Source organism: Chiroxiphia lanceolata, chromosome 1 (assembly GCF_009829145.1).
Source record: "Chiroxiphia lanceolata isolate bChiLan1 chromosome 1, bChiLan1.pri, whole genome shotgun sequence".
Lineage (NCBI taxonomy): Eukaryota > Metazoa > Chordata > Aves > Passeriformes > Pipridae > Chiroxiphia > Chiroxiphia lanceolata.
Genome location: NC_045637.1, coordinates 84234840 through 84253915, shown reverse-complemented (window position 1 = coordinate 84253915; position 19076 = coordinate 84234840). Strand labels below are relative to the sequence as shown.

General features: G+C 40.6%; 1 protein-coding gene across 1 annotated transcript in view; it reads right to left on the bottom strand.

Moving 5' to 3' along the window:
* The window catches only part of CDH20 (cadherin 20), a 122454-nt gene that overhangs the window by 32182 nt on the left and 71196 nt on the right, over positions 1-19076 (bottom strand). Inside the window, exon 2 of the mRNA XM_032699678.1 lies at positions 6999-7366. Coding sequence (XP_032555569.1) covers positions 6999-7241 — 243 coding nt within the window. The 5' untranslated portion in view covers positions 7242-7366. The remainder of the gene's footprint in view (positions 1-6998; positions 7367-19076) is intronic.

Below are 19076 nucleotides of genomic sequence, written 5' to 3'. Positions count from 1 at the left end.
AGTAAATGCAATGCTAATAATAACCTAAAACAGGGAAACAAATAATTCTGGGGACTATGTTCTGTTAAGCACTTGTTTCCCATGAAATACTGGAATGACTGTCAAAAGACAAACAAATCACTTGATTTTACTCACACCATGAAAATCTGCTTTTGAGGAACCAAGCATAAAGACCAATGGCAGGAGATGCTATTGGTTCAGTCCCAAAAGACAGGAAGGCAATAGAGGTGTAATAATCAAAATGGTTCAGATATGAATACTGTTTTCCAGTGTGATAATCACTTTGGGAGATGAATAAAGGATAAATAATAATAAAAAAAAAGTTGTCAAAGTGAGCTGGATTCAGTTAAGCACATTTTTAAATGCAGATATGAGTAAATTATCTCAGAAATATGGTCAGAATTAAGTATGTGTTTCATGCTTTAGTGAGCTCAAAGGACATATGGAAGTAATTTTGAAGGATGGGACCAAACATAGGTAAATATTTGTACTGGAGAGAAAAATTCTAGAATAATATACTGAATATATGAACACAGGATTGGTAGGATTTGAAGAAAGAATCCAAACAGAAATGAATAATTTGTGTTGAAAAGCAGAAGTCAACCTTTATACATTTGACTACAAGCTATTCTCTCAAGAAAGAAAGAAGATATCACATCTCTGAGCTGTTTAAAACACACACAGAAAAGTTAAAATAACTTATCACTTAGGAAAAAGTTTAATAGGGATGTGGACATAATGGCTTATCTGGCTGTGGTGGGGGAAAAACAGTTTTCCCCCTGAAGCTATAAAATGGTAAACCCCCAGGGGGTGGTGACCCTTGGGTTGAGCCAATGAGTGCTTCTGTAAAATATAAACTTATCAACCAGACCGGAAAAGAAGGTTGATGAGGTAGTTGTAGGAGAGGTGGCCATGTTCTGAGGCCATGAGGAGAAGGGGCAGGAGCCCCTCTGGGGGGCTCTGGCCCCCCCAGCCCCTGGCTGGGGGGCTACAGGGACTAGGAACAGTGTTAGACTGGACCAAGTATCTGTAGCTGAGAAGCTGGAAGTTTTTCCCCTCCACCGGAGCAGCGGCAGAGGCAGCAGCATACAGAGGACAGTGGCAGAGAGCCAAGAGATAAGAGAGAAGCAGCAGAGACAGCATGCAGCCAAGGAAGACACAGAGATCTCTGATGGAGAGAGAGAGAGCAGAACTAAACTCTATAGAGAGAGAGAGTTTGGGTAAGAACTGAAACAAAGTCCCCAAACCCCTCTGAGACCTCCTAGATAGGAGGAAGATGATGGACTCTTACTTAAGAGTCTTAGAGTGCTACAACAGCAAAAAGAGAGGAGCTGAGATGCTCAGGGCTTCCCGGAGCTGGACTGGGATGGCCAAAGGAATGCAGCGGAGGGCTTCGCCCCCCTGCTACTGTTAAGCAGAGCACACGAGTTCTGCAAAGGGGGCTTGAATCCCCTAAAGATAGGGACTGTCACGAAGGCTCCTGTACTTCGTGGTATGACGTGGTGAAGTGACCTTTGTCCCGGTGAACACAGCCCATGGAAGATAAAGGACCCTCACCTGGAGTCGAAGGGTCGAAAGGGGTTTGGAGATCCCCCTCGTGTGTACTGGCAGAGATCCAGCTACAGCTGCTGCATGAAAGAAGAGAGCATGCTGCCCTGATGCACTGAAAGTAGAAAGGATCTCTTCCTTCTTCCCTCCTGGACTTTTATTTGGAAAGAGAAGAGATTTGATCCATTGTAAATACTGCTTTGTCATGGTAGAGGTAGTTAAGATTGTATATGATGTATTATAATATTTATTTTGTACAGTCATTGTAATATAATTCCCTTCCCCCCATTTTGAGTCTTGTGTGGTCTGGAAAACCCATCTCACACTGGGTTGAGATGAGGGAGGGGGGCTTGAACTCGGGAATTGGATTTTGGGGCTCTCAAACCATGACACTGGCATTTCTAATGCCAGAGGAGCAGCTCCTCTAGCTGCTTTAGGGAACAAAGTCCTACTGAATGGAGAGATGCAAGACCTTTTCCCCCAGTGAAGGGTCTGGTCAGAAGATGCTCATTGTCTAATGGTTGCTTTCCTTACTTGCCTCTTGGGTAAGTCACATGACCTACACAACTTGGACCCACTACTGATTTTAGGAGACTGATTTCAGCTGAGATGGGATCTCATGGTTTTCTATAGCCTGTCCCACCCTGCAGACAGGTCTATACGTAGGTGGCTCATCGACCCTTACTGACTGCTGGGACAGCGAGCATTAAGGGCAGCAGCACCACGATGTGGCTGCGAGCGTGGAAGGTGCAGGTTGTGACGATGGCCCTGTCAGGTCACTGATATTTCACTTTGCTAAGGCAGTGGTCCCTGCAGTGGCTACTGCATCTGAGAGCCATCAATCCTTTGGAGGAATGCTGGCAGCTCTCAGGTGATGTATTAGCTAAATGGTGGAAGAACAAGCCCAGAAAAATTTGGCAGTGGTGAATCGTTAAATTTAGATGAATGCCACATGTATTAATTCACATGCAGGCTTCAGGGCTGTAAACTGGCATATCTACAGGAAACACCATCTTGTGATTAATTTAAAAAAAGACAGTGGTTGTCATTATTTACCCTAAACACCCATAACTCAGACATTATCACTGTAGGAGCTAGTAAACAGGATGCTTCCAGAAGGAGGACATTACTATAACTTTTCAAATTGATTCAGAACCACTAAGCTACATTTTGGGCATTTGTTTTAGTGCATCAGTGCACCAATGAAAGAATGCAGATGCTGAGATGGATACAGATGTTAGACCTGATTGGGGAATTAGAGATGGGCTTGATGGATGAAAATGTGTTTTGGAACATCAACAAGTCCTCATTAAATAAGGAAAAAGAAAAAAGGAAAAGGAAAGAAGTCAAAGTCAAATTCAAAGTCAAAGAAAAGGCAAAGGTAAAGAAAAATGAAACAGAAAAGAAAAATGAAAAAGAAATCTAAAAAGGACAAAATGAAAAAGAAAAAGGAAGAAGGAGAAGGAAAAATGAAAAGGAAAAGAAAAAGAAGAAGACAAGAAGAAGAAAAAGAAGAAGAAGAAGAAGAAAAAGAAGAAGAAAAAGAGAAAGAAGGAAGCATTTTTTAAAATAGCAGTAGGTGTTCAGGAATGTTCAAAAGACTTAGAAGAAGCTACTGAATCAAACTTATGGGTTAAATTACACTTTCTGTCCAAAACCGTATTTGGAATGAATCCAGTTGTGAAGGCACCAAACAAGGAATGAACATGGCACACTATTAAGAATTTCGGAGGACAAGAGGATCTCTGTCTTACTGTGATTTGTTAAGAACATTGGGCCTCAACCAATGCTAGTCAGTAAGGAATGCTAGTAGCACTTTTGCAGCTTCTTGTATAACTTGCTCTATTTAGACAATCAAAAAATGAGCATAAAACATAATACTACCAGACTGCAATAAATCTGAAAGAATTTGATGTCTGAAGGGACTGAAGCTCACACCAAACCTAATATCAGGATACTGTATTTTTGGAGTGTATGTAGAAGTCACTGTGTTGGAAAGGTAATCTAGTTTTAAGTCGGCTCTGTTTTTTGGGTGGTGCAATAATTTTGCTGCCATGTGGCTGACACAGAGTAGGAGGAATTAATTTTTCCTTTTTCCTCCATGTTAAGGAATGAGTATTGGAAGAATAAAGCCAATAACTCCTGAGAAATTTTTAACTGTCAAGCTGGGTTGCTTCTTTTGATGAGAATAGTACAAAAAATTAAGGAGGCTACATCAGCATCAGAATGACATATTTCCTGGCAAAGGGCATGTGGAAGAGATTGGTGCTGCAGTGAGCAGCTCATGGGAGATCTTGCACAGCTCTGCTAATTGGTCTGTGATTTGCTCTCCCTTCTCTGCCTCCAGGGAGGTAGGACCTGCAGGGGATTTTTGAGAGAATGTGTGAGTGAGTTTGGTTGATCTACACTGATAGTCTGTGGAAAGGATGCATTTTACTTGCTCATTCAGCCACAGTGTTTCAAATACTTCTTTCCTTTGAAACAGGGTTGGGGAGCTTCCAAAATGACAAAATGGTGAAGTCTGTCCCCAGTTCAATTACTGACACAGTTTAGACTGATGGATGAATGTGGAAAATACCTGCTGTCGCAAATGAAGGGGCTTTGGTTTCCTTAGTTCATCCTATTAGCCAATAATGGCTACCTGTAGGAAAACTGAAGCCTTGCATTTATCTGTGACAGGACCAGGAACCCTCTGAAGCTGAAGTGCTTTAAATCACTATCATGAACACTGGGGGAAAGCAAAGAATGTACTAACTTCACCTCAGGATGTTTCTTTTCATTTCTCTGTCTAGAAGATATTTTGCACCTTGCCTTACAGTTACACAGGAAAGTTTATAGAGTCATAGAAGCCTTGGAAATCATATTAGGCAAGCCCGGACCTATGGTTCAAGTCAAGGTGCTTTTTTGGTTGCTCCAGTCATGCATACCCAGCCAGAAACAGCTGTACAACTGGATCTATGCTGTGCATTCTTTCTCCTTCTGTCAAGGGCTTGGAGAGAGCATATGGATAAAAGCAAGGCCTGGCTATCAGGATGTTTCAGGGCGTCATGGGTGGTATCAGTTAGAAGAGACCCTGCCTGGCCTAGTGTGGGACTCAGGGCTGTTTTGGAGGGCTGGTGCGAGCAGCCAGCAGCAGACTGGGAGCCCTATTGCACCTCTGCCCCACTCCACGCAAGCTTTTACCGAGCTATTTTTGAGTCAGCCCGGGGTGATTTGGGCTGAAAAATTTCTGGCCTGCCAGAACAATTAATTCAGCCCACAGACTATTCCCTGCTGACTCCTTTCCTAAGAATCCCTAAGACACAGGCAGCACGAACGCAGCCAGGCGACTTTTTTTTTTTTTTTTTTTTTTTTTTTTTTTTTTTTTGTGGGAGGCTGCTGCTGCTTCTGAGTGCCTGTGCCTCCGGCTGTATGAGGCGAGGGGAAGCCTTTGCCTCACAGCAGTCCCCCCGGCATTCATCCCACTGCTCTGCTGGCTGCTGTGCGCCTGGTTCAGGGGTGGGAGAAGATGAAACGTGTGACCCCCTGAGGCCCCTTTTGGCAGCAGAGTTCCCTGGAGCCGGGGCTGCACGGAGCAGTGCTGAGTTAGGAGGCCTTCAGAGCGATCCAGCCATGGCAGCTCAGCAGTGCGTGGGACTAATTGGCCCTGTTAACCGTGGGAGCTAATTGGCCCTTGCACACCCCTGTACTAACACAACCGTGGCGAAGGCAGCCCTGCAGAGAGCTCGCTGACGACAGCTTGGGCTTTTGTGTGGCGGGCACAGACCATGAAGAGCTGTCTCTGCCTCCCTCCCTTCAGCAGAGCTGAGTGGCAGCGAGCTCAAGAGTGTTGCCGACTGCGCCAAGTGTTTGTGCTCCTAATGACACCACCAAGTGTAAAACAAAGATGAGTCGGTTTCTCCCAGTATTTGTTTTAGCTAAAATTTGGCTCACAGTGGAAGCCTGAAGTCATTTTCGATTAACTATGTGAAATAATAAGCCTGGCCCTTGTTCCAAAGCTGGAAATTGCATGAAAACAAATATTAATTTCTTTAATCAATAGAGATATCAAGAGCTGAAAAGCTAGGTGCACAGATGAATGAAGACTAATGAGGTCTCATTTGGTGGCAATCACTAGTAATGTCATTGCTGTGGGAGGAAGGAGAGCACATCTCACTGTCAATCACGCAGGGATAAATCCGGAGGAGGTCTTTTGAAGCGCATGGATTCATTTTGATTTATACTGGTATGACTTTAGAGCACAGCTTAGCTCTATGGGATTGAAGAATGATAAATAAGAGACCAAACTGGGCCTCTGGATACATATTTTTTTCCCCCCTGAACATGGATAGCTTGGGAAAAAAAGGAGCTTATATCATGTAAAAAATAAACGATGAAATCTGAAGGATTTTTTCTGACATCCTTTCTTAGGTTTTATTTTTCATATATACCTATATTTAGTATCCACTCATCATAGCAGTATCTGATATTCTAGATGTGTAAAAACTTATTTGTATTGTTCAAACACTTAAGCACACTAACTCTCCCCATCCCCAATGTCCAATTTGTCACCTTGGTGTAGAATAGAAGCAAACCTTACGCTGACCATAAACCTTTGAATAACAGAGTCAATACTTTAAACAATTCAAGATCTTTAAAAACAGTCAGAAAATAAAGAAAAAGAATGGTTATAGTGAGGCAAATTATGATGGCAGACATCACTGATCTGACTTCCATCAGCTTATTAACCAAGGAGCTGCAGAAAAGTAAATGCAAAATATTACCAACTAAACAGGATGAGCTCAGGGGTACATTTTACACTTATTTGTACTGATGTGTAGGTTCTTGGGGTATAAGGGACCAAAAAATAGGACCTTCATGATTGGATTTAATGAGCTGTGCCTCTACTCTTCCAGATCTGTAGCAACTTCTCTGTAGTCCACAGAATTAATCTGCAGTCAAGATGTGGTAAGCCAGAAGATACTCTGACCCTAGAGATTTACAGAAAGCAAAAATTGAAATGTTATTTTTCAAGAGAAACTGGCTATTAAATTTGATTGTGAATTTCAGCTTCCAGCTGACTTGATCATGGATAGAAGCATGATCACAAACTCTTCCTTTCTTTCCTAATCCATATATGTCAATATAACCTTGCTTTGCCTTGACATTGTAGAGTCCCTGGAAAGATCGCTGCAGATTTTCCAACACTACCTCAAATTACAGATGATGATTGATGCAGCAGATCTCTTTGAAATAGGCAAATATATTGACAGCCCCTTGAAACAGAAATTCTTCCCAAATGAAGGTGGCACGAGGTAAAAGCTCTTGGGAGCAGAAGTTAAATTAATGTGGATAAATTCACTGCCTGAAAGAAGGTAGAGGCATTTAGGGAAACATCCTGTGTCTCACCACAGTCCACAGACACACAGATGCATATACTCTGCCAGATATCCTCCCGGTGCGGGTCTTACCTTCCCGACGTAGAGAGGGTCAGTTCCTGTGTACTCCTCCAGAACAAAGAACTGGTTCCACACCCAGCTCCTCTTCATACGCTGATGCAGCTTGTCTGACAGGTTGTCTTCTTGCCCTTCAGTGAGGGGCCTGGCACTTCCTGACAGCACAGTTGTAGTAAGGTCCATCAGTCCCCAAAAATACAAGGAGATGCCAAGTCCAAACAAGTTCTTTGCATTGCTCATTCTACCTGAAGTCCACATCTGTATACTAGAACCGACTTAAAAGTCCAAGCGCAGTATCTTAGGTCCCTTGAGAAAAAAGTAAGTTCTCTGTGTAGTCCTTTGAAATGTCCAGGAGAGATACTGGTTCTCAGAAAGGCCGTGTCCTGTAAAGTTAAAGGAAATTCTTAGGAGGATACTTTTTTCCTCAAGTCAAAAGAGTTTCCTCAATAAGAAAATATGCTATAGAGTATTTATTTTTCTATATAAAAATGCAATATCAGGATGCACACTTCCTGAAACCAGAAATAATATTACCATATAAGCTGCAGACCTGGAGCACTAGACAGAAGAAACATTAGGGGTTAGTCAATAACTAAGAGTTCTCTGCTAATTTAGATGTAGTGTTGTTTTGTGATATTGATTGTCATGAGCTAAGTGCATGCTTTTTGGAAATATTTATGACCAGAACTCCTTAGAGAATATTTAAAACCAGCTCACTCTGGCAACTTATGATAGCTAGTGAACAAGATATGGCAACTGTCTTTCTGTTTGGAAACGATGACATTGTCATTACATACACGTCCATGCACACAAGTCTACATAAGTATAGATATTATTGCTGTATGGCAAACCTTGAATATAATTTCTAGCAGCTCCAAGATATTTCTAGTTTTAATTATTCTTTCAGCCTCTCTGTTGCTGGAATTCAGGTTTCACACTCTGCTGCCTTCTCTCTGAGGAGCTGATTGCTGCTACAAATGCAATATTTCTAGAATTTGAATGGTCAGTTAAACATTTTATAACCCACAAAATGTTTCACAGTGCTGATGGCCACATGCTATTGTGTAATTTGTCCAAGCAAGTTGAGCTAACATATTTTTTCCTTGACAAGCCTGTTTAGGCAGAGGAATGCTGACCTCTGTCAGAGGACACTTTCTCATCAGTCTAGGACAACTTCTGTTGTCATGAAGTGAGTTTAGTTGGTGACCTCACTCCAGGCTATGGATTGTAGCAAACCTTTCCTTCACCATTTTGCTAAGTTTAATGACTTGCTGCTGCACTCAAGTTACTCTGTCAAAACACTCCATACGTCCTCTGTTGGCCCAGTATTTTTGCTGGTATTCTAAAGAACTCTTCTTTCTCATTTCATGACAAACAGACTCATTAGGAAAGGCGTATGGAGCTCTGAGGCTTAAGCAAGTAGTTCAAACCTCATTTTACTGCTGTTCTATTCTTAGATCTTTAGGCTTAATTAATTGATTTATCCTGTGGAAATAAAATGTAGCAGATGTCTGTCAAATATTTCCAGCTGAAATCCTTGAAAGATTTCAAAATCATAAAAAGTATTTTAGACAGCTGCATGATAATATTTTGAAGTGAAGACTAAGACAATACAAAGTTTTTAACAGAGAAGAAAAAAGTGTTTAAAAATTCCCCAGCATCCAAGCTGCTACAACTGGAGAACTGGGCACACTTAGAAATCTACAGAAACAGAAATTCAGAAATTAATCCAAAACTTGGCTGATATCTGAAAACACCAGTTTAAGTCTGGAAGAGATGTCCACAGTGACACAATAACTATCTAAGGCTAATTGGCTAATTTCTACACAAAATAACATTTCAAAGTATAAAGCCCAGAAGAAGTACAACTACACAGTGCTGCTAGCCTATACAGTTGTAAAGTGCAGCAAAATAATAGGTCCTTTACCTTGAAAAGTTTACAATCTAATCCGGAATAGGCACAACAAAGAAAGGACAAACTATAAGTACAGAACATGGTAAATCTCTTCTAAGCAGAGCAATGTACAGAACTGATGTCTGTTTAGACATTGGCTACATAATGTGCTTGGGCTTGTTGTCTGCAAAGGCAAAGAATAGGGATTTATCCAAGCAGTACAAGCCCAAAAGGACCACAGTAATCTCTGTGTGTCTGTCACTTCATGAAGAAGTTGGCAGCTGTTTGTGAGAGGCAGGGACGAGGCCCAGCTTGCTGGATGCCCACAGTCAAAGGAGTACAAGAGCTATGTGTGCAGTGCTTGCCTCTCTCTGTACTGTGATTCCTTTGCTCCAAACAGCCAATGCACATTTACGCTGAAGGAAGAAGACTGAAGCTCTCTGCACATAATAAGTATGACCAGCTTCCTCTTGGCATGTTGCAAATAGCAAGTTATTCTCAGCAAAGTCAGGGAGACATTTTTTACAATACGTTTTACTAGCAAGTAAATGTGCGGAAGGATTTCTCACCACTCCCTGGCATAATTTAAGAGAACCCAGTAAGAAGAGAAAGTGGGGGCAGGCTATGGTCCAGCAGCTAAGGTTCTGCCTGGAGTCTTTGCTTTAAGAAATTCTATCTACTGCACAGATCAGTTACATTTTTGTTTATGTGACAAAGCGGTGATACAATAAAATGGACCAATTCCTGTGGCAACAAGAGTTGTATTTGTAGGTGAACTCTCAAACCACAGATTCAAAACTAATGGTGCCAGATGGCTCTTGCAATTAAGTTCAGCCATAAAGGATCATCAGGGCTTAGGCAAGATAATATCAAGACGTTGTCAAGTGAACTCATAGAGTTACCAGTATACCAATACAATACCAGGCAATAGCAAAAGAAATCTGATCATCAGTATGCTTTTCATGCACACGTGCATTAAATCAGCAGAAAGCAACGTAAGTAAAACCAGTGAAATAAAGGTCAAGAGTAGGGACATAAATGCTTCCGACTCTCTGTGATAACAGCTTTTATCATTTGAATGTGCACTTCCATGAGGAACCTTTCTTGAAAACAATGTGCAACTCAGTGGTCCCCAGGAGTAACATCCCTAAGAAAGCAACATTATTCTGGGGCACAGCAACTGTCAGGAAACTTGCCATTAAGTAAGGTAAAGTCTTGTAAAAGTATGTTCCTTTCCTGAGTACCAGTAATTTCCCCATTTAATGCCAGCCCAAGGTGACATGGTCATATATTTTTGTAGGAATGGAAGAAAGCCGTAACGTTGAAGTGGAACAGATTTTTTTTTTTTTTTTGTTAATAGCAGAGTTTCTGGTGTTTCATGCCTTTCCAAAACTGTGAACAAGGAGGCTCAGACTCATAGCATTTACTGCTTGCTTAAAGGCAAATGACTACTATTAATAGCAGTGTTTAGTCCAGAATGGTTCCTCTCTCTCTGAGGCTGAAGGTAAATGACATTTTTTTCTGTCTCAGGTCCTGCCCTGGTGTTAAAAGAATGACAAAGACCTCTGTTAACTTCTGGACTGAGGCACTGCTGCTTCACCATCACAGGTGTGTACTATTGGCCTCTGCAAGGCCTGCTGGTCAAGGAATATATTTCTTAGCAGTATAAGAAGGTACTCGTATGCATTTAGGGTTTGTGGTAACACAAGCGATGCCTGAGCTACGGTTAAGGCCATGGGTGACTGAGTGTTTCAGAGGACTCATGCACATGGCTTCTTCACCAGCTGAGTGTGATGGATGAGTACAGGTCACTTAGACTGTAGATGTGACACTTAGGATAATAGCCATATGCTTTGAGTGTACAAGCTTGATGGGATCTGTAGACTTAGGTGGACCATAGTGATTTTTGCCACAAATGGATGGCGCAGGCTTTGAGACAGAGTCTGTCTCGGGCTGAGGGAGAAGTAGTAGTTTCTTGTAGGGAATCTGAACTCATCATACAGGAAGGTGTTTCATACCATGACTGAGTGAGGCAGAACTGAACTTTCAATGTTCTCTTAATGCAAGATTTTTCTTGGAGCCCTTCAAAACGCATTCTTAAGGAAATCTGCAAAGATGGAACTGATGAACCTCTGCTTGCCATATGTTTCATGACCCAGCATGGGGATATGCAAAGGATCTCAAGGCAGTAAAGAGAGGGAAATCTTGTTTTCCTTGCTCTCACACAAAAATTACTGAGCCCAGGAAGACTGCATGTCCAAAATCTGTGGGATTTCTGCAGACAGTGCTTTATTTTTCAATAACAATTTAAATATTTGATTTGGTTACTCACAGTGGAGTACTCCATTGTAAAACAATCAGGTGTATCTGGGTAGTTTAGATCGCCGACCCAAAGTGAATACCTTTCTTGCCCCTGTTTTTGTGATGAATATTTGATTATCAGCTCAGTTGTTTAGGTTACTTTCTCTGTTCTTGCCCTGCAAACATCACTGAAAATCCTTTTTTTTGTCAGTCAGCAGTTACAAATGTGGTTTTTGTCCCCATAAAGACCCATGAAGATCTGACTGAACTCTGTGCTGCTGGTGGTCTATACATGGAACAAAGGAACTACCTAACTCTTCTACACAAAAAAGAGTCACAATAATGTACTTTCCAACAATGCAAACACAAATTTCTCTTTTAGCCCATATTGCAAATTCCAAGTGTGAGCTACTCTTCATGCTCCAATTTTAATGACGCCCCCTGACACATTTTTGTTCTGTAATTAAGCTATTCTTAATTGAATATCTAATTCTGGGCAAAGATGAAAAGGAAAATGAAATAACTGCCGGAACCAACTTCTAGCATTTCTTGAAAATGACCCATTTATCTTTTAATTCTAAAGAGAACAACAGTTCCAAAGAAAGGATAAAAACATTAATAGTTTGGATGACCATATGGGCACCCACAGAGTTCCACTGGGATTAAAACGTATTGTGCTCAATATATATTTACAGAAATGCCAAGGATTTTATAGTCAAAGTGCTCAGCCTTGAAAAGCTTTACAGACATACTTAGTGTATTTGTCACATTGAGCAAACGGTCTGTCAGAAAGTCAGTGGACTATTTGCATTCATAAAATTAATTACAGGCTTATATCTTTTATGCCTGGTCCTTCCAATGGATTTTGCTGTGTGGACTCTTGTAGAATACTACAGACTTTAGTGGATCCCATGCAGGCACATTGCTTGAGCAGAGGCAATTCATTTGGAGAGGACATATTACGCTGAGAAAGTGGGGAGGAAAGAGGCAACTGGTTTTAAACTCCCTCTTCCATTTTCTCAGTACATGAATACACAAATACATGTGATAATTTGAATGTAAATGCTTCTAATTTGTAAATGTTTCTTAGCAGCACATACACTGCACTAGGAATATGCTAATGGAAAATGATTTCTGTGTTTAATTACAGATTTTCCTCCCAATATTTTGACAAAAGAAGCTGAACAACTTGGTAGTGACCACAGTAAGAAAAAGATAAAATTGACTGAAAAGAGTTCTCTGAGTTTACTTTGTTTCTTGATTTTTTGTGATATTTTATATCAGAGGTATGGGTGTGAGTATTGTGCAATTTTTTACCCCCCGTGGAACGAATTATTCTTTTATGTTTTCAGAGATTGCTTTTTAGGTTTCCTGAACCTCATTTGCCTACTGTTTTTTTATAAGACACCTTTACAATAAGCCTACAAGAGCACCAGTCAGTAGGAAGCTGTAGGCTGTATTCTGCACCAGGAAGACCACCACAATAGGTGCCTAACACCACCTGCCAGGGATGGAGTCTCCACTGATCCAGGAGCTCTTAAGCAACTGATGCAATACTTGTCTCGTTTTTAGCCCTAATGAGGCCTCACCTGGAGTGCTGTGTCCAGTTCTAGGCTCCTCTGTACAAGAGAGATGTGGAGCTCCTGGAGCTATGAAGATGATTAAGGGACTGAAGCATCTCTCTTGAGAGGAAAGGCTGAGGGAGCTGGGCCTGTTTAGTCTCGAGAAGACGTGGCTGAGAGGGAACCTCATCAATGTCTATAAGTATCCAAAGGGAGGATGTCAAAAGATCGGGCCCAGGCTCTTCTTGGTGGTGCCAAGCAACAGGACAAGAGGCAACGGGCAGAAACTGATGCACAGGAAGTTCCACCTGAATGTGAGGAAGAACTTTACTGTGCGAGTGATGGTGGATTGGAACAGATTGCCCAGAGAGGTTTTGGAGTTTTCCGTGCTGGAGATATTCAAGAACTGTCTGGATGCAATTCTGTTCCATGTGCTCTAGGATAATCCTGCCTGAGCAGGGAGGTTGGACCAGATAACCCTCTGTTGGCCCTTCCAACCTTGCCCATTCTGTGATTCTATGATTTTAGAAATCCTAATGCTTGCAGTACCTAAGTTAGGTACCTCTAAACAGGCTGCCTGATTATAGTCATAAATGTTTCTGTACTACTTCCAGAACTTTCTATTTTTGTCTCTGGCCCAGGCCAGTTCTACTGTTATTACCTGTTGCTATTCTTTATGTGTAAGTTTAAATTAAAAGGAAAAATCTAGAGGTATTTGTTATTTTTCTTGAAAACACACTTGACCTGAACATGTATTTTTATTTTTACTTCATTTTATTGAGATCTTCATAAATACAATAAAACTTGACAACATACCATATGGTGCATAAACATTAGCTCAGAATACAATCCATTGTCATAAAATTACATCTACAGAGTAGTCAACAATCTCTCCTGGGACACATCAGTGAACTCATTTTGCTCAAGATCTGAAGTCCTTCAAAGCTATGGAGTGCCTGCAGAGTGAAAAATCCCACAGAACGACAGAGGGAGTCCCATTGTATAAATCCCAGCCCCATGGTTATAGATGCATAAAGAGATCAAAAAGAATGAAAGATACACACAGTCACAAAGTAAACATGTCCAAATAAAATGATGCTGATAACTTGCATCAGGGGAAGATCTGATGCCCAGCTTTTACTCAGTATGAGGCATTGTAAATACTACTGTAAAGAGCAGTACAGAAGTACAAGAGAGTTTCAAAAGCTCCATGCTGGTCTAACTAATTCTGTTGAAGTCAGCCTCCACAGGAACTAAGTGTGGTGATGAAATACACTGGAAAATCAAAAAAAATTCCAGATAAAACAACCCCTCTTCCATCAAGGATGTGCAAAAATACACAATACACATGAAAATCATACTAATGACACTTTTTAAGCAAAAATTCCTTCTAGTTCTCACATTCTGACTACTTTTGCCATTCTGTCAAAACCCCTGTACAAATAACTTTAAATCGTGAATTGGTGTTCATGTAAACTAGCACTTTTAAAAAAAAAACCATTAAGCTTTTCCTCCCCAAAGCGTGACCTTTCTTGCTTTCTTTGCAGCTGTACATAGGAGCCTTTTCTCAAACCTTTCTCTAGGCCCCAAAGCAATATAAGCAAAATCTGTAGTGTCCTGCCAAGAATGAGAGGATGGAAAGGGTGGAATTTCCTGTGCTATAAAAGAGAAAGAAGGCTGAGTCAGGTGTGGAGTGGGGAGCTGGTGTGCGTCAGAGAGTCAAGGGTTCTGTGAAAGCAATGAGAAGATGGCATGGTGAATATTGCTGTGACCACCTAAGCTCTGCAAGCTGAGAGGCCAGCAGGAATAAAGATCAGGGATGGAGCCTGCTGCCGTAGGCATTGGAATACTTATGCCCTAAACAGGACCTATTCACAGCTGTTACAATCCTCCATGAGGAAAACGTACTAATGTCTTCCCTCTGTTTTTCGTTTGTTTCCTTCTGCTCATGTCCTTCACTTCTTTCAGATCCTGAGCACATGCCTTGCCAGATCTGCCATGCTCTGCTATGGGATAAAACCTGTTCCTGTTGTACACCTGGAATGCATTTTGAACCTGAACTGTCTCTGTCTATGCTACACGTTGGCTATGGGAGCATATCATGTTCTTTAACTACAAAACATTGTATTTCATGTATACTAGTCCCCACAATATCACATATTTCCATGCAACTGTGAAAAATGGTCTCTTATCCCACGGCTGCTGGACAGATGATAAGGCTCTCTGATACCCCCTAAATGCCAAAGACAGAAAAAGCGTTATCTCCTATCTATAGACAGACATGAGAAGCTGCTGTCTGCCTGAACCAGATAGAGGCAATACTTCCCAGGCATGAAGATCAAAACTAATGATTGGTGAGGGCCTATGAGCTGTCACTAGAGAAGACAACTTCCTAGTTTTATTATGACTGTGTTCCTGCTTAACTTGGCATTTTGTGCACATTTTGTCATATTAGAAATGTGCCCAACACAACCCATTTCCAAGAGCAGCTATTGAAGACAAAGAAGGGAATGGGCTATTTTTCCAGCCAGAAACTAATATTTTGCTACCTCTCATAATTACTGTATGCACCCACTTGCACATAGTGTGTAGTGGATTTTTTTGTTGTTGTTTTTGCTTTGTCTGTTTGTGGTTTTGATTTTTTTTTGTTTGGTTTTGTTTTTTTTTGGTTTCTTTTTTGTTTGGTTGGTTTGGTTTTTTTTTTAATCGTGTCTGTTCAGCAAGAAAGAATATTCTTTAACTTAGAAAATAGCTGTAGGTTCTCTAGGGGATGAAAATCTTTCCTCTAATTAATATTTCTTGAGTCTGACATTGCTTCAGAAGTACAACACTGGCATCTGTACCTTGTGTTGATCTTTCTGATTGCCTTGTCTGAGCATGAAGACATATCCTACTAACCACCAGGATAAACATTTTCAAGTCAGCTTCAAGCTACTGTATATGAAATCAAACCAGAAAAAGAAACAGAAGTCTTACAGCCTACTTCTCTATCTGAACTATTAGAGTCTACCTTGTTTTTATCATCTAGCTTCAAAGCGTTTCTAGAAATACAGAATATGAATGCCTGGCCTTCACAGGACACTTTCAAGCTGAAAGAATAAAGTAAGAAGGAATAAAGATGTACTGACCTCATTTGTCCCAGAATGGCTCTAATATAGCAAGCACAACTTTCATAAAGCCTGAAAAACAACCTCAGATGCTTTGCTTGCCAGCCTCTAGATTTTGGTCTTCAAGCTCTACTGCTGCAGTCTCTACAGAGAGTGTGAGGTATTATCTAACTGTCCTTTATAAATGTGACATTAACTAACAATATCTACCCCTCACAAATAGGTATGTATTACCTATTTCCCATCTTCTTCATAATCTACTGCTGTAACATGTTTCCAGCTTTCTCAGATGGGAAGGTGAATATTCTGGATGAGGCAGTTCCTCTGCCTGGATTGCTTAATGGCTAAGAAGAACTAGCATTTACTAGAATATAAGAGATTTTTTTAGGCTTTGTCTTGCTGGCAAACTCTTTGCTTTTCAGTTTGTTCCAGGTGAATCTTTCAGAGGAGACTCCAAAACCCCATGCTCCATCTGTCTTAGTATTCAATTTGTAGCGGTGATGAAATAGCAGCTTTTGTAAGAGCTGAGATATTCTTGGCCAAAATTCTCATCCTTCCATTATCTGCTGTGAGCCATCTGGTTGCTGTCCTTCACAGGGGAGGATCTTCTGCAGCTGGTTCGAGTCTGATTTCCCAAAGAAATGACTTTATGCAGTGATATAACTGTACTGATATTCTGTTAGTATTGTGAAAGACAAATAGAGATCCCAAGGACTACTGTATTTCATAGAATCATAGATTCATTAAGCTTGGAAAAGACCTCTAAGATCATTGAGTCCAACTGTTAATCTAGCATTTCTATCTGCTCCCTGGGAATTAGCAGGTACATTAGAGAAAGGAGGCCCAGCAGAAGACCTCTGCTGAGGAAAGTATGGGCAGTTATACAATCTCTTTGACCAAGGGATCATCCTGCATGCAGTTCCAGAGTAGTAACTGAGGTATTTTATCTGGTATGACCAGGGAGCTGGAAGGAGCTGATATTATTGTGTATGAAGAAAGAGTTATGGGGGAAAGACATAACCATAATAAACTAAGTTTTGTAGTTCTACTCCTCTTCACTTGTTTGTTAATGGTCTTACAGAAAAATTTTATTTGCATATAAATTCTAGAGGCCACCCCACTGCTTTAAAAACCCTTCTCAGTGACCCAGTAGTGGTGGTCCAAACTTTGAATATGGACCTGAAAGTAAGGTCTTCCTTTCACTGCTCCTGGTGGTTACCAGTAGGTAATTTGGTGCCTATTTAATATCTAGGCATACCTTTTCTTTAGGCAGGGAGACATCAACCAGTGTATGAAGAATTAAAGACCCTGACCACAGCACATAAACACAGAAAGGCCCTACAAACTTTTACTGCAGGGTCATCAAGGCCCATTTCTCCCACTGTTGGTAGCCACTTCATGTAATCCCTCAAATAGTTTGAGAACATCCTTTCTTAATTCTCAAGAATTCAGATACAGAATTGAAAATATGCAATCAAATGAAAGCCAAGAAACGCAGAAGTATAGGAGAGCTTAAAGGAAAGCAATTATACATTGCAGAAGAGCTTCTCAAATGAGATTGCAGGTTTGCTGTTAGCTCATCTGTGTGTGTATTTCGGCAAAAAGATTCTTCTTACATACCTGATAAATCTATTCTTTCTTACTTGTGGACCTGCACTTTTATTAGCAAGTTCTGTGCTTCAACTTTTTGAGATAACAGGATTGGCCTGTCAAACTGGATCTCTGCTCTAATGTTGAGATTTTTGCCTTTGAAAGTTGCCAGTAACTGGTACTTCCAAATAGTTAAACTCCTTCTCCACGTGCTTTGGAAGTGATAGTTCAGAAATGAAGGAAATTCTGACAAAAAAGAAACTTGATATCAGAATAGCTGTGACTAATAGCAGCAAAGAGGATTATACCAAGAAGCTGGAAAGATAGTACATCCTAAGTGGAAATGGAGTAGTCTTCCAGTCTGATACAAGTGAAAGCCTAATGAGAGAAGGTGTAAGGAAAGGAAAGAATGTGGTATTTTTCTGAGCTATTGAAACATGCATTGCTGGGAAAATATATGATACTTGAAAGACATGTGCATGCAAACTTAAATAATTTGCCTGAAAGATAGTTACACAAGGAAATTTTGCTTCGAAGTGAAGCTGAAAAATCCAGCCTTGATGTAATTTTGTTTCTTTCTCCTTGTGGGAGTAATTTGATTAATTAAATATTTTGTATTTGAAATTTCAGAGAGGGTAAGAAGTGGAAAATAAAGAACAATGGGAATAAGCACCAGTGCTCAATGCTGAGGTCAATAATGTGATACTACTGGATACATAATCTTTAGTTAACCATAAAAAATAAGACTGCAGTGCTGTGAGATGATGGAAATGGTGAGAACAATTCCTTGCTGACCCTTGTAATCGGCTTATGCACTGAAGCGTGAGTTTTGATTTCTTCCTTTTGACTGAAGAATCATTTTGTCTCTTTAAAAAACTGGAATTGTATAAATATCACCTTCAGTTCTGTCCAGTTTTCAGCCTTTTGCTACATCTTCTCTTTTTAAATTTGGTGGAAACATGAAGAAATAAATAGATCCATTTTTACTTCATCAGCTTGGCTTGATCTTAGCCAAAAGCCTGATATAGTGCCCAGTGAAAATTGATGGGATATTATATATTATGTTCTGTCTTCTCTCAAGCCATATAACCTACATTTTTGAAATCTTCTCACTGAATTTTCTCTCAGGTACTTCAGAAACAATGTAAAGCAACAACCAAAATTAGTGAATACCTTCATGTGATTATAGAAGATAAGTGAGTTCCTAGAGGACTGGCACAGAAAAACCATTTTACCTATATTTAAGGGGGAGAGGACGGTGGGATAGAGGAACCTGTGAATTACAGAGCCTTCTTTACAACTTCAGTAGGTGGAAAGTTACTGGAACAAACAACCAAGTTTTCAGCATCTAGAGGATAATAAGGTGGGAAGGAATAGCCAACAGGGATTTGTGAAGAATAAGTTGACAACAAAACCAGCCTGATTTTCCTCTCTGGTTAAGATAACTGGCCTAGCCTGCTGTGAAATGAGAAAAATGCAATACATTTTGACCATCATAAAATGTTTCACACAGCTCCACAATTCATTCTCAAAGGCAACATAGGGCAATATGACCCAGGTGAAATGAGACTGACAGACTGGAAAACAAAGGACCACTGTCAGCAGCTCAGTGTTAAACTGGGAGTCAGCATCGAGTGGT